This window comes from Artemia sp. Qi Xiang Cuo, chromosome 17 (assembly GCF_049724085.1).
Source record: "Artemia sp. Qi Xiang Cuo chromosome 17, ASM4972408v1, whole genome shotgun sequence".
In the NCBI taxonomy this organism is placed as follows: domain Eukaryota; kingdom Metazoa; phylum Arthropoda; class Branchiopoda; order Anostraca; family Artemiidae; genus Artemia; species Artemia sp. Qi Xiang Cuo.
The window spans coordinates 46,751,157-46,774,299 of NC_142810.1; the positions used below are offsets into that span (position 1 = coordinate 46,751,157).

Below are 23,143 nucleotides of genomic sequence, written 5' to 3' on the forward strand. Positions count from 1 at the left end.
AGCGGAGTAATAAAAGGAAAGATAGCAACAAAAAAAGTACCAAATAAATAATGCATAAATATATACAAGCAGAAAAGCAAATGGACACTAATATCACAAAGCATCATACAGTTCATTTTCTGTATGGATCCCGTATGGATGGACGGTTCCCGTATGTAATATTGGTTGGTAATAGCTGCGTTACGCTCCCAAGGAGGCAACCGTAAAAGAAATTTACAAAAAAGGTAGTAACAAGAACGCACTGTACGTTTTTTTTGTCAGATAGGAGAATTCAAAAAGAGAGAGCGCAAACACAAGTGGTGTAACCTTCACCGAAAATAGCTGGACCCAATTCCGTCAACTATATGAAGCTTTCGGACATAAAATCGTACCGTAAGCTTTTTGGACTTCACCAATAAAATTATCTATTAACATAAGACGATTCGATTTAACATTACAACCCACAGGTAGACCAATATGCTCTATGCTTGTAGAAGATTTTATTATCTTGTTCCAAAGTTTTACATCTGCGACGGGAACGCTTCCTTTACGATTGAAGACCAAAAATTCTGTTTTAGTCTCGTTGAAACACAGACCTTTTTTCTTATATGAGCTTTTCAACGCAATAAAACTCTCTTCAAAACCGGAAAAAGAACGAAAAACTTTGAAAATAAATTCAAAGACAGGTTAGTTTAAAAATCTTACAAAATAAAATACCATTAATAACTTCATTATAGCATCAATAAAACTAATGTAACATAGCCCTAAAAAGCTTTTTGAACAAAAACTATTCCTTTATTGTAACGTCAGTTGTAGCCTTTCATAGGCAGCGCGCTAGCGCTGCATAAGTAAAGAACGATGTGGGCACAATGTGTTTTTTTTTTACTCTCCATACCCGGGCACTTTGTATCGAAGGAGTTGTCATAGAAACTTCGAAAAGGGCTCAGTCGATTGGAAATTGGTGTGGCTAGTGCCCTTTTGAATATTCAAAATTTATTGGATGGCACCTGGCGCCCCCCCCCCCACGCCCATCATTCCCCCAAACACATCCAATCAAAATTTTGAGGTAGCCATTTGTTTCAGCGTAGTTGATTTCCAGATAGAAAATGTCTTTTTGAGGAGGACAATCCCCCCAACCCTTGGGGCAAGGGTTTTAAGTTATGCCCTGAGGGCATATAAGATCAATGTTGACACAATGTACAGTTTATTTTTTTTTTCTTTAACGCAGGGAACTTCATAGAGAGGGCTCGTCGTAGAGAATTCAAAAGGGTTTCATTCGATTGGAAATCATGAGTTCTGATGCTCTTTTTAATAGTCAAAAGTGATTGGAGGGCAACTAGCCCCCCCTCACGCCAAGCATTCCCCCAACCACATCCAATCGAAATTTTGAGATGGCGATTTTGTTCAGCGTAGTTGATTTCAGATAGAAAATGTGTTTTTGAGGAGGACACTCCCCCACAACCCTCAGGGCAAAGGTTGTAAGTTATGCCCTGGGGGCATATAAGGTTTTTATAGGAGGCGTTGTCGTAGACACTTCCAAACAGGCTCATTCGATTGGAAATTCAAAGGGCTAGTGCCCTTTTTAATAGTCAAAAGCGATTGCAGGGCAACTAGCCCAATCCCCCCCCCCCACGCCCATCATTCCCCCAAACACATCCAATCAAAATTGTGAGATAGCCATTTTGTTCAGCGTAGTTGATTTCCACATATAAAATATGTTTTTTTATGAGGATACTCCCCCACAACCCTCAGGGCAAGGGTTTAAGGTTTTTATTGAAGGCACTATCGTAGAAACTTCAAAACAGGCTCAATGGATTGGAAATTCAAAGGGCTAGTGCCCTTTTTAATAGTCGAAAGTTATTGGAGGGCAACTAGCCCCCCCCCCCCCCTACGCCCATCATTCCCCCAAACACATCCAATCAAAATTTTGAGATAGCCATTTTGTTCAGCGTAGTTGATTTGAAGATAGAAAATGTGTTTTTGAGGAGGAGACTCCCCCACAACCCTCAGGGCAAGGGTTTTAAGTTATGCCCTGGGAGCATAAAAGGTTATTAGAGAAGTTGTTGTCGTAGAGACTTTAAAAAAGGCTAATTTGATTGGAAATTCAAATGGCTAGTGCCCCTTTTCATGGTCGAAAGTGATTGGAGGGCAACTAGCCCCCCCTCCCACGCCCATCTTTCCCCGAGACATCCAATCAAAATTGTGAGATAGCCATTTTGTTCAACGTAGTTGATTTCCTTGTAGAAAATAGGTTTTTGAGGAGGACATTCCCCCACAACCCTCAGGGCAAGGGTTTTAAGTTATGCCCTGGGGGCATATAAGGTTTTTATAGAAGGCGTTCGTAGAAACTTCAAAACAGGCTCATTCGATTGAAAATTCAAAGGGCTAGTGCCCTTTTTAATTGTCAAAAGTGATTGGCGGGCATCTAGACCCCCCCCCCCCCCACACGCCCATCATTCCACAAAACACATCCAGTCAAAATTGTGAGATAGCCATTTTGTTCAGCGTAGTTGATTTCCAGATAGAAAATGTGTTTTTGAGGAGGACACTCCCCCACAACCCTCAGGGCAAGGGTTTTAAGTTATATCCTGGGTGAATGGAAGGTTTTCGTTTAAAGCATTGTCGTAGACACTTCAAAAAAGGCTCATTTGATTGGAAATTTAAACGGCCAGTGCCCTTTTTAATAGTCAAAAGTGATTGGAGGGAAACTAGCCCCCCCCCCACGTTCATCATTCACCCAAACACATCCAATCAAAATTTTGAGGTAGCCATTTTGTTTAGCGTAGGCTAGTTGATTTCCAGATAGAAAATATGTTTTTGAGAAGGACACTCCCCAACAACCCTCAGGGCAAGTGTTTTAAGTTATGCCCTGGGGGGCATATAAGATTTTTATGGAAATCGTTGTCGTAGAAACTTCAAAAAGGTTCATTCGATTGGAAATTCAAAGGGCTAGTGTCCTTTTTAATCGTCTAAAGTGATTGGACGGCAACTAGCCCCCCCCCCCCACCGCCCATTATTCTCCCAAACACATCCAATCAAAATTTTGAGATAGCCATTTTGTTCAGCGTAGTTGATTTCCAGATCAAAATTATATTTTTGAGGATGACACTCCCCCACAACCCTCAGGGCAAGGGTTTTAAGTTATGTCCAGGGGGCATATAATGTTTTTATAGAAGGCGTTGTCGTAGAAACTTCAAAAAAAGCTCATTCAATTGGAAATTCAAAGGGCTAGTGCCCTTTCAAATAGTCGAAAGTGATTGGAGGGCAAATAGCCCCCTCCATCCACGCCCATCATTCCTCCAAACACATCCAAGGATGAGGATACTCCGCCACAACCCTCAGGGCAAGGGTTTCAAGTTATGCCCTGGGGCCATATAAGGTTTTATAGAAGGCGTTGTCGTAGAAACTTCAGAAAAGGGTTCATTCGATTTGAAATTCAAAGGGCTAGTGCCCTTTTTAATTGTTGAGAGTGATTTGTAATATTTTTTGTTGTTGTTGTTGTTTAGACCAGGGTACTTCGTATCGAAGGAGTTGTCGTGGGAACTTCGAAAGGGGCTCATTCGATTGAAAATATAAAGGGTTGATGCCCTTTTTAATAGTCGAAAGTGGTTGGAGAGCAAATAATCCCCCTTCCACTCCCACCCTCCCATTGGCCTGTTATTTTTAAAAAACAAACGTTGCCTTAAGATTAAATCAAAATGCACTGTTTTGATGCTTAATCCCAGTAAGGCATCTCAGTAGCATCGCAAAAACGACTGAGGGTATTATGTTTAAACTTTCGGGGCTACTTCTTCGCTTAAAATTTAACCAAATCAAAATAGTGTAAGTGTATCCAAGCTATCAAAGAAAGTAAACAGATTTTTCTGCGAATGGTATCATGTTTTCCATTTCAGGTCAACTAGAGGAGGTATGAAACTAAGTTAAACAGTACTATTTGTGTCCAGATTTTTAAAAGGGTGTATGTTGTTAAAAATTGCTGAAAATTTGTATCCAGCATACAAATAGCAGGCCAAACTATAAAGTCAAAAAACGAAAAGATTTAAAGTGTGATTTTCTTTTTCCCTGAAAAGACTATGTCAACATAAAACGAAAAGCAATTAATTAAAAAAACTTTTTCCACAAAATAAGTGTTTCAAAGAAAAGTAAAGAACTCCATTAAACAAAAAAAGAGCAAAAATAAAATCAAATAGTCTACCTAGCTCGAAACTACTACAAATCAATATCGATTAATAAATGAAACCCAAAACGAACAGAAATTACAATAAATAACCGAGTCAAACTCAAAACGAGCAGAAATTAAAATAAGTTCGGCGCATAACCCCTATTCCTACCCAAGGCCAGAACAGAATTTGCACTTTACTGAACAAAATATAAATGTTTTTACTTTTATAACTTTAATAAATCAAATAATTTTAACATTTTGATTACTAAATATCAGTTTATGTATATTAAACTGATAATGCACATTCATTTGTATTTTTTCAGTAAAGTGCAAATTTTGTTCTGGCCTTGGGAAGGCATAGGGGTTTTGCACCCAACTTATGTCAATTTCTGCTTGTTTTGAGTTTAACTCGGTTATTTATTGTAATTTCTGTTCGTTTTGGGTTTCATTTATTTATCGATGCTGATTTGTGGTAGTTTCGAGCTTGGTAGATTATTTGATTTTAATTTTGCTCATTTTTTTTTTAATGGAGTTCTTTACTTTTCTTTGAAAAACTTATTTTGTGGAAAAAGTTTTTTTTAGTTAATTTGTCAAAAGAACGTAATGTCCATGGCAACCTTAGCGCAAGACTGAAAAATAAAAGTGAAGTTTCAAAGACGTTCCAGAATCCTTTCTAGCGTCTTTGACAATCTTTCGTAATACCTGTTGATACTTCGAGGAAAAGGGTGATTCGTAATACCTGTTGATACTTCGAGGAAAAGGGTGATTTGCTCCTCTCCCATTGAAAAATTATGAAAAAACAAACTTTCCTTAATTGGTTTGTTTAGTTGAACTAAGCATTTGCATTGTAATTATATGAAGCGTTGTTTTCCTGTTCTGTTATGTATAGTAATCTTTTAGTCAAAAGGTAATGTATATGACAACTCTCTGCACAAAACTGAAATATGAAAGGGAAATTTAAGGACGCTCTAGGTTGACGAATCTGTCGGATAATGAATATTCCAATTATTTTTAAACATTTTGTTTTTTTACTTAGATCACCCCTCATCAGCCTGCCAGAGACAAAAATTACAATACCTTAAAGTTCTTGGAGGAGGATGGTTCGGTCAAGCTGTGGAAGCGGAGGGACGTAATCTTGTGGAGGATGAGCACCAATCACGTTGTGTTGTGAAAATACTTCGACCAGATGCAACCAATCTGGAGTTGCTTCGGTTTTTAGAGGAGGTTCGATGTTACAGGGATTTGAATCATTCCAATATTCTGAATCTTGTTGGTGTTTGTTTAGAGTCATATCCCAAATTAGTTGTGTTGCAACACTGTTCAAAGGTAATTTTTTTCTTATTTCTTCTTTAATCAAGATTTTTTTTTTGTCAATAACACAAAAAAAACATGTTGCAAGAAATCGGAAGCTAGTTTTATTTTATTTTAACCAAAACAAAGTGCAAAAAGTATTTAATTAAATACTTTTTGTATTAAATACTTTTTTGTTCAACTTTATTGTTCAATTTATCTAAACAGTTTCTTGCACTAGTGTCAAACTGATTGTCACAGTTCAGCCCTAAAATTAAAACCTGTATTATTGCAATATAACTGAATAATATTTCAATATTAGTTTTAATTAATTATAAGTAATATTAATTATAATAATTTGATTATAATAATAATAATTCATTTACCCACCATATACAAAAGATTATAATGGAACAAGGAATATTTGATTTAATATAATTAAAACTTTAAGTAAATAATTTTTGAGACCACGCTGACACCCTTTCATCGTTACTTGGAAAGGGTCTTTATTTTAGTTTCAGTATACATTTGGAGTTTTTTTTTTTTATCTGCACTTTACTATTATTCTGCACTGAAGATGGTTGAACGGAGCTCTCACCCAAAATTTTTGAATATTTTTTTTCTTCTGTTTCTCACTGGCTGTTACTGTCCTCGTTTTCTCTCTTCTTCGCAATTTTTGTAAAACTTTAAAGATTCTTCTCTGGAACTCTTCTGGAACTGGAACTCTTTAAAGACTCTTCTATTTAGAATACTTTCCAGATACCTAACACGAAAGTTTGACGTTTTTAAGTAAACATCCCTAAAGTAACAATTACCTCAAAATAAAGATTTCATTGCCTGGACCCATATTAGATCTATTTGTATCTGAAAGCTGATTTTTTAAGATTTGTCTTTTGGTTGTTTCAGAATTTATTTTTCGGCAGTGTCATATTTTTGTCAGTGTTGCCACGTTGAACTGTGAAAATAAATAAACAGTGTCAATTGGCTAAATTTTACAACTCCTTTTGTCCGAAAATTCAAACATCAACAGTCTGTTGATTCCTAAAGACAGCTACCTCCATCAAAGGAAAGCACCGCCTTCTTAACCTGTACGTTACCATGTTTTTTAGTCTATTTTTCATTCCCATCTCTGGCGCCTGCTAAGTAGCGACTTCGTCGTTGTCATTACGGCGCCTTTTTCATTAAAAATGGAACTCTAGATTTTTTTTCAGGTTTTTAACATCAACTCAAATAATCAGATATAATTTCAAATATCCTTTGTACTTTCAATATCCTTAAGGAAACAATCAGTATCACAAATGATAAAATAATAATATCTTAAACATAGCCCCTGCTTGGTCCCATGGCCCGAAAACCAGCAGAGGACATAAAACAATAAGATGAAAAATCATATATATATATATATATATATATATATATATATATATATATATATATATATATATATATATATATATATATATATATATATATATATATATATATATATATATATATATATATATATATATATATATATATATATATATATATATATATATATATATATATATATATATATATATATATATATATATATGTATATATATGTATATATATGTATATATATGTATATATATATATATATATATATATATATATATATATATATATATATATATATATATATATATATATATATATATATATATATATATATATATATATATATATATATATATATATATACATATACTAAATTAAAAAATAAGTCCTTTCAACTGAAAGTAAGGTGTAACATTAAATCTTAAAACATGCAGCTGTGTATGAAGGGGGTTGCCCCCTTTACAATGCCTCACTCTTCACGCTAAAGTTGTTTAGTATTTTAAAAAAGTATAGTTTTCTAATTAAACGGCCGTTGTGTTTCAGAAGTCGTTCTTAAGGAATCGGGTGAAAAAGACAAACGTTAGTGTAAAGAGCGAGGTATATAGGATGGGGCAACTCCTCTCATATATGGAGTACTTTCTGTTCGTTTAAGTTTTAGTGTCGAAACTTCTATAGTAGTGTTCTCTGATATGCTGATTTTCATTAAAACCCCTTTAGTTTTTGGGGAAGTTTTTCCCCTTTTTTGAAAATCAGGCAAATTTTCTTCTGTAATTTGGTTAAATTTTGCCATATTTTTTGTTGCTGCGTTTTCAGTGTTATTTATTTTCTTTAATAGCACTGATTAATCACGTTCCTCCCAAACTCGGTTAAATTTTGGTTCATTTTTTATATGTCAATTTTTTTATGTCTTAATGGCTTTTGAATAAAATTATTGTTATTATTATAAGATTTGCTTCTTTTTATATAAACCTCTGAAACTTTTTGGTCCGCTATTGTGCGTCTGGAGGTGCTCGAAAAATTGGCTTTGAAGGGAAAAAGATAACACAATATTATCAATATTATTATTATTATATATATATTTGGATATTATATTATTATTATAAGGTTATTATTATAATAAGATTTATTAATATATTATTATTATTATTATAATATTATTACAATACTATTATTGTAAAATATGTTGTTTTTTTTTTATATAAACCTCTGAAACTTTTTGGTCCGCTATTGTGCGTCTGGGGGTGCTTGAAAAATTGGCTTAGAAGGGAAAAAAGATAACACAATGTTATTATTATTATAATAAGATTTATTACTATATTATTATTATTAGTATTATTATATTATTACAATACTATTATTGTAAGATTTGTTTTTTTTTATATAAACCTCTGAAACTTTTTGGTCAGTTATTGTGCTTCTGGGGGTGCTCGAAAAATTTGCTTTGAAGGGAAAAAAGATAACACAATATTATTATTATTATTATTATAATAAGATTTATTACTATATTATTATTATTATTATAATATTATTACAATACTATTATTGTAAAATATGTTTTTTTTTATATAAACCTCTGAAACTTTTTGGTCAGTTATTGTGCTTCTGGGGTTGCTCGAAAAATTGGCTTTGAAGGGAAAAAAGATAACACAATATTATTGTTATTATTATTATTATTATTATATATATTTGGATATTATATTATTATTATAAGGTTATTATTATAATAAGATTTATTACTATATTTTTATTATAATATTATTACAATACTATTGTTTTAAAATATGTTTGCTTTTTTTATATAAACCTCCGAAACTTTTTGGTCCGCTATTGTGCGTCTGGGGGTGCTCGAAAAATTGGCTTAGAAGGAAAGACAAGATAAAAATCATGTTTTAGTTAGTATAAGTAATATTCAGGAGAGGGAGCTCTCAAACAAATCCTGGATGGGCAACTATCCTCTTTTAGATGGTATTGGGGTATTTGATATATAGATTTTTGTTATAATTCAACTATAGAATTTTTATTTAAGCTTAAAATTCAAACAATCTTACCGAAATACACAGTTGTCAGTTGTACAGTTGTCAAAGATGAGCCACTGAGATATGTTTAAACTAACTAATGATCTTGTCGGACAACAAACATAAAAGGGAAGAAAAATGCATACCGAAAGTCCTTTTTTGAGGACCAGAGATTTCCCCTGTTCTCAAAACAGGGGAAATTTGTTCTCAGATATGAGCTCCTTGTTTTTCGTATCCACTTCTTAAATAATCTAAATATTCAATTTAATCACCTTATGACAGCGACATGGTTGAAGCAACGTCGGGAATAACCGGTACCGAGGTTCATTCCCTACTGTCGCAAGAAGATTGAGATTGAATTTGCTTATATTTTTTTTCTCAAAATTTCGGAAATTATAGTAAATTAAAAATATGTATAGGTTAAATTTGTGTTTAGATGTATAGGATATACTAAGCACTATGATACTTCTTGGCAATTAAATAAAAACAAGTTGTTTCAACTGAAAAGTAAATAGCAACGTTAGATTAAGACAAACAGATATTATTCCGTATATGAAAAGGGCTGTCCCCTCCTCAATACCCTACTCTTTAGGCTAAAGCTTGATTATGTCGCCTTTTAGCGATTGTACATTGTACAATGAAAATTCATCATCAACCGACAAACTGTCTTAGTATTGGAATAATAAAGGCCGGAAAAAGAAAAAAGTTTGAAAATAACCTAATTTTATGCCTTTTATTCCATACACAAATTCAAAAGAATCTAAAGAAAAGATTCCTGTCCTCGCAAGCGCATTCTGAGTAAGCAGGCATTAGCGGGATGGTCGAATGTTGTGATTAAAGCAGGTGGCTAGGGTACAGTTTATCTCGGAGATCCTTTATTTTGGGAGAAGGGGGAGGATTTAGAAAAAGTAAAAAACCACACGAGGCACGAGAAATTATAGAGACAATAGTTGAAATCCTAAAATTTGGTTCTGGATGGCCATGTGTGCGCCTTCTCCCCCCACCCTAAGCGATCGATTTTAGCAAACCCTAACCCACATATATGTTATGTTCGAAAAGTCGTAAATAAAAATTCTAAAATATATTTTTGTGGAGTTTGTACCTAAGTCCATATTTTCTGTGGGGAAGTGAATAAAACACGGGAAATGTAAATAGCCATGATTTATTCCCAGAGGTCCTTCGGATTAATATAAGGAAATATCTATTTCAGCTTCCCCTTTCCTGATCGTGTGAACTTAGAAAAGAATGATATTGACTCGCATAAATAAACTATTTAGTTAGAAAAACTTTCTTTGAGAAAATTAAATCTAGAATATTTTGAACTGAAAGAAGGCAAAGACTGAAAATTTCAAGTATATAGCTCTTGTATGTTCAGATAGTAGATCGCTATTCAGTAAATGTGAATTCATCGGACTTACTGTATAAAAGGGGTAGTAACAAAAGTCGCTTAACCCTTTTCGATGCATCAAATTTGTACTATTTGTCGGATTTTTGTTTCATATTTAGATTAGAAATTCTGGCAAAGATAAATTGGTAAATTTCTCGAAGTCCGCTTTTTATTGCAGCAATCTTTGTCATAAAGTATTCATGGGAAGATCTTTAAAAATTTCGTGATCTTTCCGAATATCTTTAAAAATTCGTGGGAAGATCTTTAAGGTTCGTGGGAAGATCTTAAAAGCGTTACGTGGGAAGATCTTTCCACGGAGGAAGTTTTTATGGGGGAAGGGACATTGCTATGAAGGGGCGCCGTATTTCCAAGCATTATTTAAAAAAAACGTTCAGAAATTATATAATAAAAAACAATTTTTTCACCTGAAAGTAAGGAGCAACATCAAAACTTAACACGAAAAGAAATTTTTACGTATATGATTGGGTTCGCCCCCTAGTTATTACCTCCTCTTTACGCTAAAGTTATTTTTTTTTTTTTTGTACTTTCAACAGAGCTATTTATTCTAATTAACGGCCTTTGTGATTAAGGGGTCATTCTTAAAGAATTGGAACAAAATTTGAACTTTAGTGCATTCTTTTGTCATTGTTTGTCATAAAGCCGTTCACTTTGTCACTTCAGCATTCTTTTGACATTCTTTGTCATAAACCGTTACTTATCGTCTTGACCTTGCTGATTGATGAGAATTCTCTTAACACCACTGCTTTGATTTCTTTGTTTCAAACGCAAATGTTGCTATGCTGTTTCTATAACGCTTTTGGACACGTTTTAAAATTTAGTATTGGAGGTTGCATTGGGGGTTGTTAATATAGGAGGTTTAAATATATGGACTGATAGTAAAGCACTGTTGGTTTAAGCAGCTAAAGACTGAATTTGGAGACAACATCTGATGCTTCCAGTGTCTTTGGAGAAGCTATGTGACGCCGTAAGAGTCTGTTTCCTGTTTAGCCCTACTTGCCTTTGTACTTATTGTTCATGCACTAATATGGTTCCAGGGAGACTTGAAGTCATACTTATTGGATCAGCAGAAAATTGGTTATATTCCGACTGTGAGTGCTCTAATGAAAATGTCACTTGATGTTTCAAACGGGATATATGCTGTTCATAATAAAGGAATGATTCATCCAGATTTTGCTGCTAGGAATTGTCTTGTTACCTCAAAAGGAACTGTTGTGATTGGTGATTATGGAATCTCTAAGGAATTGCACAAGGTAGGCTATTCTCTTTCTAGTATTCTTCTACCAGATAAAACCCATTGAATTCTCAACAGTATATTAAAGAACCGAGACAGTGGAAATTAAATTTCATTGTGTCAACTGGTTAAGTGTTAGCTCACACAGCTATATACATATATATATATATATATATATATATATATATATATATATATATATATATATATATATATATATATATATATATATATATATATATATATATATATATATATATATATATATATATATATATATATATATATATATATATATATATATATAATGTGGGCACAATTTATTTACTTTTTTTTTTTTTTTTTTTAGACCAGGGCACTTCGTATAGAAGGAGTTGTCATGGGAAAAAACTTCGAAAATGGCTCGTTCGATTGGGAATTGAAAGTCATCATTTCCCCAAACACATCCAATCAAAATTTTGAGATAGCTATTTTGTTCAGCGTAGTTGAAAGGTTCAGAAACTATATCTTTGAGAATGACACCCCCCCCCCCCCACACACACAGGCCTCAGGGCAAGGACTGTAAGTTGTGCCCTGGGGGCACGCAAGGTTTTAATTGAAAGGGTGGTCGTATAAACTTTGGAGGGGGCTAATTGGATTGATAATCATAATTTCTAGTTCCCTTTTTAAGAGTCAAAGTTATCGTAGGGTTAGATACCCTCCCCCTCAGGTCTAATTTTCCCGAAATGTATCTGATTGAAATTATGAGATGGCCATTTGTTGTTGTAGAAAACTTCTAAAAAGGCTCATTCGGTTGGAAATGGAAAAGGCCAGTGCCCTTTTTAATAGTCGAAAGTGATTGAAGGGCAACCAGCCCCCCTCCCCCCTGCTCATCATTTCTCCAAAACACATCCAAACCACAAGTTCAGATAGCGCGTTTGTTCAACGTAGTTGAAAGGTCCGGAAATTATGTGTTGTAAAATTACAAGGGTTGTAAGATAGGTCCCGAGGACATATAAAGTTTTTACGGAAAAGTTGGTCGCATAAACTTTGGAGTGGGCTCATCAGGGGTGGATCCAGGATTTTTTTTCGGGGGGGGGGGGCAAAATAGGTTGATCCGATAAACGTGCATTAGGAGCAAGTTTAATTGACGCAGTCTTGCGTTAATTAAGTAAATTACACTACTTTAGACTACGTTAGGGGAGGGGGCGCTCCTCTTGCCCCCTGGATCTGCCACTCTCATTGGATTGGAAATCAGAAGTTCTAGTGGCCTTTTAAGAGTCAAAGTGATTAGAGGGCAGCTACCCCTCCATGTCTTATTTTCCCCAAATGTATCTGATAGAAAACTTCAGATAGGCGTTTGTTAAAAAATAGTCCAAAGACCACAAAACAAGGCCTTTGGGGTTGCCCTGGAGGTGAATAAGGTTTATATGAAAGGGATGGCTGTTTGAGGTTTAGAAAAGGCTCATTTGATTGGAAATGTATGGCTCTAGTTCACTTGTAAGAGTCAAACATGATGAATGTTACATACAGGAAATATAACATGGCAATTAGACATCCCCCCTCCTTGACATCTTCTTTTCCCCAAACGCATTCAATCGAAATTATGAGATAGCTATTTTGTTACCAATAGTTGAAAAAGCATATAACAATGTCTTCAGGCTTCACACAATCCCCTAGAGCCCAAGGGAAAGGGTTGTAAGCTATGCCTGGGGCATATAGGGTGTTTAAGGAACGGATGGTCATATAAACTTTGGATCGAATGGGGCTCATTTGATTGGAAGTCAGAAGATTTAGTGTCCTCTTTAAGATTCATAAGTGGATGAAGGGCATTCAGCCCCCTTCCCAAGCCTATCATTCCCCAAAAAATATCTGATCAATATTTTAAGAGAGCTATTTTGTTCAGCATTGTTGAAATTCCCAGTAATTGTGTCTTTGGGGATGTCAACCTCCCCACAATCCTCAGGCCAAGGTCTGTAAGTTAGGCAATTCTTTCATTGTTTACATCCAGTATATGTTATTGAGAAAGGTATGCATGTTTGAGCTTTACTTTCCCAGAAAACGAAGGTAATTCAAGTGAGACTTTCAGAGAATGCTTAGATGAGTGTTGAACTAAATCAAAACATGTTATGTGTATACGAATTGTCAAAAGGGTGTAACTCAGGAATGACTGATCATATCAATTTGGAACTTAGAGGAAATGACAAAGGAGATGATGAAAAAGGAAATATTTGTATGCCACCAATACTAATAAAACTATCACCACTACTGTATTTACAATTTTGTGGGGTATTTTTAACTAAATCGAAAGAGGCTATGTGCATGCACATTGTCAAAATAGCGTATCTAAAGAATTGATTTGGGTATTAAGTCGGAACTTTCAGAGAAAGCTTAAAGGGGAAGATCTTATTATCAAAAGGCGATATGTGCACACTACTGCAAATACTACTGTTACTGCACATTTACTACTATTACTACTACTGTTGCTACTTGTAAGGTTGCCACTCCATAAATATTCTAACAATTTATATTTAGTGGGCAATTAACTATTTTTCCTGTGTGGCCAAATCTTCATTCCTTGTTCTGCCCCGCAAGTAGTGCTATAAACTTTGTCATTTTTGTGTCTAAGAGGTTAGAGTAATAGCGGAAATAAGATGTTATACGTTGATTAATTGCCACGTTGTTGGTCTCCCACATTGATGTTAGTGTTGAAAAAAAAACTTGAAACTTTTAAGTTAGGATTCAAAAGATTTGTTCAAGATTACAACAGGGAAAGTAGCATTTGTACTTTATTTTCAGCTTTAGACACAGGTGCACATTGATCAAGTCTTAGCTTCAATGACGTCAGGTCACAAAAATTTAAGGGATGATACATTTTCACTGTCTAGGAAAGGAGATAAAAAGGCTCTCCTTGCACCCCAACTTACGCCACTGCTTGGGCTTTATCAGAGGGTTTTCTGACAATGTATGTGCAGGTTAAAACGCTAGAAGGATGTTTTTCCAACAAATATATATAAAATTCTTCAGAGGGGCGTTCCTTTTGATTGATATTTGGATAAGGCAATCTTCCTTCTCACATCCCTGTGTGTAACTGTACTACTACTTGTATTCTGTACTACTACTTGTAAAGCTAACAGCATTGAGATGAAAATTTCATGAAGTATATGAACATACAGGTTATCAAAAAGAACATATTAGCAACATCATAGCGAGGGCTAATTGTGTTAAGTTGAAACTTCCAGGACTTGATGAGAAGGATGTTCTACTGACCAAAAGGCAATATGTTAATACTTCTGCTGCTACTAGTACTACCCCTATTACTAGTAATATCAATACTACTACTGTTACTACAATTACAATGCTGCATAAGGGTATGAAGGTGAAATTTTCAAGGAATTTTGAGGGAGGAGGAAAGGTGAACTGAATCATAACACGCCGTCTGTATGCAGTCTGTATGCAGTTTGGCGTGGGAAGTTGAAACTGAGAGGACTCGTTATGGGGGATGTTGAACTAACTCAAAGAAAATATTTCTATCCTAATGCTACTGCTTATACTGATATTACTACTACTTTTACTATTATTACTACATCTAGTACTACTACTGCCACGTAAGTTAAGGCTACTACTGTTAATTCTTCTGCTAATGCTACTATAACTGTTATTAAAACTAAGGGTATTAAGGCGAAAAATTTGGGACATATTGAAACTGTATTGAACTAAATTGGATCACACTATGTCCACACAGGTTGTCAAGAGGACGTACCAGAAATGCTTCAGGAACTGTAGATGATGTTAAGTTAAAACTTTCAGCGTGTATTGAAGGGGATCTTGAAGAAACCAAAGGTGCTATGCGCATACTGCTACTAATGCTGCTACAACTATTGCTACTGCGCAAGCTAAGGGTATTAAGTTAAAGCTTTTAAGCAATATTTAGACGGGTGTTGAACTAACTTAAAACAAACTTTGAGCATGTGGACTCTCAAAAAGGTGACAAAGCAATATCTCAAGGACGGTTTACATTATTAAGCAAGACCTTTAAGAATAAGTTTTGGCGGGTTTTGAACTAGCCAAAAGACATTATGCGTATACTATTAATACTGCTAAAACAGTTACATTTACTAATGACGTTAAAGATATCAACGTAAAACTTTTAGGGAACGTTTAGGTGGAGTTTCAGTTAAACAAAAAAACTGTACGCATGAAGGTTTTTAAAAGGGGATATAAGCAATATCATAGGCAGTACCACTCTAGGCAGCTATTATTATAGTTAGAAGAATCATTGAAACTTTTAAAGGAGCTAGTTCGATTCAAAGTCAAAAGTTCTAGTGCCCTTTTTAAGAGTAAAAAAAGTATTTGGAGCGCAAGCAACCCTTCTCTGACACCCATTCCTTTTATTAACACATCCAGTCAAAATTTTGAGATAGCCATTATGTTCAGCATAGTAGAACGGTCCAGCAATTGTCTCTAGGGATATTGGGCATTTCAATCCCCACAATTATACTATTGGCACATTTTAAAACTAAATCAAAAGGCATGGTTTCCAATGTGTTTATGTTTTCAAATAAGATACCTCAGCAACATATCGAGAACGACTGGGGGTATTAAGTTGAAATTTTTGGGGCTACTGCTATGCTACTTCTGCTCTTACAATTTAAATAAATAAAAAGGGTGCAAGTGTATCCAGGTTGTCAAAGAGCGTATATAGAATCTTTTTGGAACGATATTAAGTTTTGTTTTCAGTTCAACTTGAGGAGGTATAAAATTAAATTATAAAATACTATATGTATCAGGATTAACAAATTTTGAAAAATTTTCTCCAACTTACAAATTGCAAGCCAAACTATGGATTCTTATAGAAAAAAACTGAAAAGATATAAAATATTATATGTTTTTCCATGGAAAAGACTATGTCAATAAAAAATGAACAGAAATTAAATTAAAAAGCTTTTTCCACAAACAAGTTTTTGAAAGAAAAGTAAAAAGCTCCAGTAAGCCAAAAATGAGCAGAAATAAATTAAAATAATCTTCCAAGCATAAAGCTACCACAAATCCCTATCAATAAATAAATGAAATTCAAAACGAACAGAAATTACAATAAACAGCCAAGTCAAGCTCAGACCGGGCAAAAATTAACATTAGTAGGGCTGATAACCCCCATGCCTTCTCAAGGCCAGAACATAATTTGTGCTTTACTGAAAACAAAATACATTTTAAAGGTTTTCACTTTTTTGACTTTAATAAATAAAAAATTAATAAAACTTTAAGGAAGAAATATGTGTAAATTAAACTGACAATCCACTTTTTTTTCAGTAAGGCACAAATAATTTATTTTTACGGTTCAACGTGGCAACACTGAGAAAGATGTAATGCTATTCTGAGATTTATTGAAACTTCTCTTCTGATGAACACTTTAAGTTTCATGCAATAATGCTTTTTCATCGTTCAGCATTTTCTAAAATTAGCACTTAACTTGAAAAAGGACTGAGTCTAGAATTGTCAACAGACTTACTTGATGAGAGTATTTAACCCCCTCTTTTAGCTTTGCAACAGCATCAGTATGAACTCGACTTGATTATTCCAAGTCTAGGGTTGTTAGGGTTTTGAAACAACCAAAAGAATAATCTTGGACATTTGCTGTTGTTTTTGGTGTGAATAGACCTAAAATGGGTTAAGGAGGGCAGAAATTTTCTTCTCTTGATGTCCTTGGCACTTTAACAAAGTTTATCTTCAATATGGAAAAGACAGCGTTTTTAGTTCAGGGTTTTCCGATATCCAGATCCCAGTTTTTAAAATTACGGTTCTCTGGTATCTGTAGACCTAACATGATCCAGAACCGGTTTTCCAGTTTTCCAAGTATCCAAGTTCAGTGAAAGCAGGCAAGTTTAATGGAAAACGTTAGAAATTATATGAAAAAAAATAACAGTATCAAAATTTGTCTACCTTATTTTTTTCGTTTTCGCACCTACCACGGTATCCAGAACCAGTTTACCGGGTTTCCAAAAGTACCGTGTTTTCTGAAAAAACTTAACAATATCGATAATTTTCTACATTATTTTTTCGTTTATGCACCTACCCCGGTAGACGTAAGATGGATTCAGAACCGGTTTTCCGGTTTTCAAATTCCAGTTTTCAAAATTACGGTTTACAGGCATGAGTAGACTTAAGATGGATCCAGAACCGGTTGTCCGGTTCCCGAATTCTGGTTAAAAAATTACGGTTTTGAGATATAAACAGACTTAAAATGGATCGAGGAGATAAATGTTTTTGGTAATTAAGTATTTAATTACCAATACTTTGCATATTAAATTAAAATAATTTAATTTGCATATTAATTAAAATACTTTGCATATTAAAAATTGGAAAAGCCTCAAACTAGACTCGAGCCTCAAATGTTTCTTCGTTTCTAAATTTGAAACTATCATTTAGTTTCATTACTATATTAAGCAGTTCCTTTTTATCCGTATTTTGGAATTATTATGTCCATATCCATATTTATCTAAATCGTATCCCTTTTACAATCTATTATTTCTTGTGAAAATGGATTAGCAGGTTTGAATGGATTTTGAAATTGGAATGAAAATGAATTATTGATTTACCAAATCAAGAAGTTGTTGCAGTAACGTATTGCTTTACATTATTACAGCAAACACATTGCTACACATCGTCGCCTGCAAGCGGTTTTGCCAAAAATAATAATTTTTGTTGAAACTGAGTTACAAACCCTGTCTTATGTAAAAAAAAATATTTTTCAAATGGTTTAATTGACATTACTGTAATACGTTTTATACTTCCTGTATTTTGCAGTTCTCCTTTATCGAATTGCATATTCTTTAGGGCGATTTTGCCGGGTCATATACAGCATGATCCGTTTTGCCGAAAGCTGCTTATTTGCTGAACGAAAGTATGTTACACGGTCAGAAAATCAACGCTGTGGCTGATTCTGAGATATAAATATCAAAATTTTCAAACTCGTTTTTCTTGGGTTGTTAGAAAAACAGTTTCGGCCAAAGCGCTTTCAGGCGACGGCATATTACCAATTGACATTTTAGTAATTTTATCCATTCATTAATCTTTGGCATTGTTGCCAAACCAAAAAGGATTGTTTGTAGTTTATTTCAGACTTAATCTGAAGTTGTCTGATCAAAAGTTTAGTTATACGACGCGAGGATTCTACTTTTCAGCATAAAGCTCAGTTCAAGTTGGCTGGCAACCTGTCTGCATTTCAAATTGAAATCTAGGCTAATATTTAAATGTACTTAAGGTGATTGAGTACTTCAGATGAAAAGTACTACGATAATTCTCTTGCCCCATTGTAAAACATTTTTGAAAAATCAAGAATAAAAAAAATTATAACTTCAAAACAGAACCCAAAAGTGCTACCTTCTACTTTTACAAGTCATTTCTATTTTGTGATTTAGTTGACTTAAGATGGTTTCGTTTTGTATTGTAGTTAATAAATTGGTTTAAGTTAGAGAAACGAAAAGAATGTGCCTCCTAAAATTAATGAAAGTTTCGGACTTTTAGCTTTTTTCCTTTCTTAGTAATAATAATAGAAAATGGCCTACGACAAAATATTCTTCATCAATTCATCTTGAAGAGCTGATGAATGTGTGCTACATCAGTTAACTATTAGTTGATTGCTAGAGTTTCTTTATTTTGGGTTTATTTTAGGGTGATCATATTAGGGTAGCCTCCTGTAACCTACTGGCCCATCATTTCTTTGTCTTTTATTTTTTCTCTCTTTTTTCCATATTATTATGACAAGACATATTGTGATAAATTCTGTTGTTTATATACCCAACTTCACAAGCTCTTTTATCCTTTGAAGGCTAATATTTTTTTGTCAGTTTAAGTGAATTAGGTAAAGCGATAAAGTAGTTGAAGTATGAAATTCTTTATAACGGCAAAATGTTTTTTTTTTTTGTACTTATATGCTAAACCCCCTACCGCTCAAGTTGTTCATTCATTGACGCATTATAGAACTGTTTTTTTTTGTTAGTTTCTTTCAGCTTAGCGTAAGATAAGACAAAGAGAAGTGATAAAATCAATAGAAAATGTATAATTTGGGCTATATATTTGTACAAAAAGGGGGAGGGGGTAAAGTATATGGATAGTGTGAAGTTGGAAAATAATTCTTACTACATAATTTGCAGAATAATTGTACCTATCACATTAGGTATGCAGGCCCGCTATACTTTACCCCCATCCCCCTAATGTGCAAATATATAGCCCAAATTTGTTTAATAAGTATTATATTTATATCTTACTTGGGTATATTTCATTAGGATTGAGTGTCAGAGAAACATATTAGAAGAATACTACGTAGGGGGTATATCATACAAGTACCTTTTTTTCTTATAGGCAGATTACTATGAAATAGGAGGTGCTGTGTTACCAGTCCGATGGGTTGCCCCTGAAGATGTATTTGTATCTGAGTTGGGGCATGATACTGTAGTTGCAGAATACAAAGCGTCGGAAAAAGGCAACATTTGGAGTTTGGGAGTGATTTTTTGGGAAATATTTGAGCTTGGCAATCAACCTTTTCACTCTTGTTCAGATGAAGCTGTTATTGAAAATGTGATAATATCACAAAAGATTGTTTTGGATCGACCGAAAAGGCAGCCGTCAGATGATACGCTGTGAGTTACTTTTTTCTTTCTGTTTGAATTTGGGAAATGTTATATCGTAGATTACATGGGAATAACTGACTTGTATATTTAAGTTCTCTTATCTTATCTTATCTCTTATCTTGGTTCTGTTTTTTCCTTCTTTTTGTTTGTTTGTTCTTTGTAGTTTCAAGATTTGTAGTTTAAACAAAAATTATAATAATGAAAATTAGTTTTGTTTTCCAGGACTCTTATCATTAACAATAATTAGTTGTTTGTTATTACCTTCGTATATATATATATATATATATATATATATATATATATATATATATATATATATATATATATATATATATATATATATATATATATATATATATATATATATATATATATATATATATATATCAGAGGCAACGCTATAGCATTGCCTATAGTAAAGGCCATTCGGCTCCAATGTTTTATTATTTATTATTATTATTATTTTTTTCCCCAGAGGCACCATATGGAAGGGGTCGTCGTGGAAACTTCAAAGGGGGCTCATTCGATTGGAAATCAAGAGTTCTGGTGCCCTTTTTAATTGTCGAAAGTGATTGAAGGGCAACTATCCCCCCTCCCCCCACGCCCATCATTCCCTCAAACACATCCAATCAAAATATTGAGATAAGCCACTTTGTTCAGCGTAGTAGATTTCCAGATAGAAAATATTTTTTTGAGGAGGACACTCCCCCAGAACACTCAGGGCAAGGGTTTAAAGTTATGCCCTGGGGGCATATAAGGTTTTTATAGAAGGTGTTGTCGTAGAAACTTCAAAAAATGCTCATTCGATTGGAAACAAAGGGCTAGTGCCCTTTTTAATAGTCGAAAGTGATTGGAGGGCAACTAGCCCCCCCCCCCACGCCCATCATTCCCCCAAACACATCCAATAAAATATATGAGATAGCCATTTTGTTCAGCGTAGTTGATTTCCAAATAGCAAATATGTTTTTGAGGAGGACAATCCCCCACAACTCTAAGTGCAAGGGTTTTAAGTTATGCCCTGGGGGCATATAAGGTATTTATAGAAGGCGTTGTCGTAGAAACTTCAAAAAAGGCTCATTCGATTGGATTTTCAAAGGGCTAGTGCACTTTCTAATAGCCGAAAGTGATTGGAGGGCTTCTAGACCCCCCACCCATGCCCATCATTCCCCCAAACACATCCAATCAAAATTTTGAGATAGCCAACTTGTTCAGCGTAGTTGATTTCCAGATAGAAAATATGTTTTTGAGGAGGACGCTCCCCCACAACCCTCAAGGTAAGGGTTTTAAATTATACCCTGGGGGCATATAAGGTTTTTATACAAAGTGTTGTCGTAGAAACTTCAAAAAAGACTGATTTGATTGGAAATTCAAAGGGCTAGTGCCCTTTTTAGTAGTCGAAAGTGATTTGAGGGCAACTAACTCCCCTCTCACGCCCACCTTTTCCCCGAACACATCCGATCAAAATTTTGAGACAGCCATTTTACTAAACGTAGTTTAAAGTTCTGGAAATTTGGTCTTTGAGGATAACAACTCCCGCACAGCCCTGAGGGGGAGGGTTGTAAGTTTTGCCCTGGGGGCATATAAGGTTCTGTATAGACAACGTTGTCGTGGAAACTTAAGAAAGGGCTCATTTGATTTGAAATTTAAATTGCTAGTTCCCTTTTTAATAGTCGAAAGGGATTCTAAGGCAACTGACACCCCCTCCACGCCCACCATTTCCCCAAACACATCCAATCAAAATTTTGATGTAGCCAATATGTTCAACGTAAATGAAATTTCTGGAAATTATATGTTTGAGCAGGACATTCCCCGGGCAAAGGTTAAAAGTTATGCCCTGGGGGCATATATGGTTCGTATGGAAGGAATGCTCGTATAAACTTCAGAGAGGGCTCATTTGATTGGAAATTGAAAGTTCTAGTTCACTTTTTAAACGTCAAAAGATATTGGAGGCTAACCAGCTCCCACCCTGACCCCCCCCCCCAAATGTATCCTATAAAATTTTAAGATAGCTATTTTGTTAAAAATATTTCAAAGATCATATAACAAAAATTCCGGTGTCGACACAACCCCCCAGGGCCCGGGGGCAGGCGTTGTAAGTTATGCCCTGGGGGCATATATGGGTCTTATGAAAGGGATGCTCGTATTAACTTCAAAGGGGGATCATTTGATTGGAAATTGAAAGTTCTAGTTCACATTTTAAAAATTCAAAAGAGATAGGAGGGCACCTAGCCCCTCCCCCCTCCATGCCCTTTTTTCCTCAAACCCATCCAATAAGAACTTTGAGATAGATTTTTTTTTAATAGTTCAAAGACCATATAATGAAAACTCAGAGGTCAACACAGCCCCCTCAAGGCCCGAGGGCAGTCGTTGTAAGTTATGCCATGGGGGAATATATGGTTTTTATTGAAGGGATGCTCGTAAAAAATTCAGAAATGGCTCATTTGATTGGAAATTCAAAGTTCTAGTTAAGTTTTTTAGAGTCAAAAGAGATTGGATCGCAACTAGCCCCCCCCCCCCCACTCCCCCATTTCCCCAAATGCATCCAATAAAAATTTTGAGATAGCCATTAAGTTAAAAATTTCTCAAAAGTCAGATAACCAAACAACTCAGGTGTCGTCACAAACCCCCTGGGCCCGGGGGCAGGCGTTGTAAGTTATGCCCTGGGGCATATACTGTTCGTGTGAAAAGGATTCGCGTATAAACTTCAGAGAGGGCTCATTTGATTGGAAATTGAAAGTCAGAGCTCACTTTTTAATAGTCAAAAGAGATTCAAAGGAAAATAGCCCCCCCCCCCCACGCCTTCTTTTTCAAAACCCATCTGATGAAAATTTTGAGATAGACATCTTGTTAAAAATAGTTCAAAGGTCGGATAAGAAAAAAAAATCAGTTGTCAATAGAACCCCCCAGGGCACAGGGGAAAGCGTTCTAAGTTATGCCCTAAGGACATGTATGATTCTTATGAAAGGGATGCTTGTATAAACTTCATAGAGGGCTCATTTGATTGGAAATTGAAGGTTCTAGTTCACTTTTTAAGAGTCAAGGGAGTTAAACTAGCCCCCCCCCCCACGCTATTTTTTCCCCAAA

At 34.7% G+C, this 23,143-nt stretch overlaps 1 protein-coding gene across 1 annotated transcript in view; it reads left to right on the forward strand.

Moving 5' to 3' along the window:
• LOC148942264 (uncharacterized) overlaps positions 1 to 23,143 on the forward strand; it is a 109,508-nt gene that overhangs the window by 27,224 nt on the left and 59,141 nt on the right. The window contains exons 4-6 of the mRNA XM_089103408.1: positions 5,178 to 5,467; positions 11,254 to 11,469; positions 19,791 to 20,068. Coding sequence (XP_088959534.1) covers positions 5,178 to 5,467; positions 11,254 to 11,469; positions 19,791 to 20,068 — 784 coding nt within the window. The remainder of the gene's footprint in view (positions 1 to 5,177; positions 5,468 to 11,253; positions 11,470 to 19,790; positions 20,069 to 23,143) is intronic.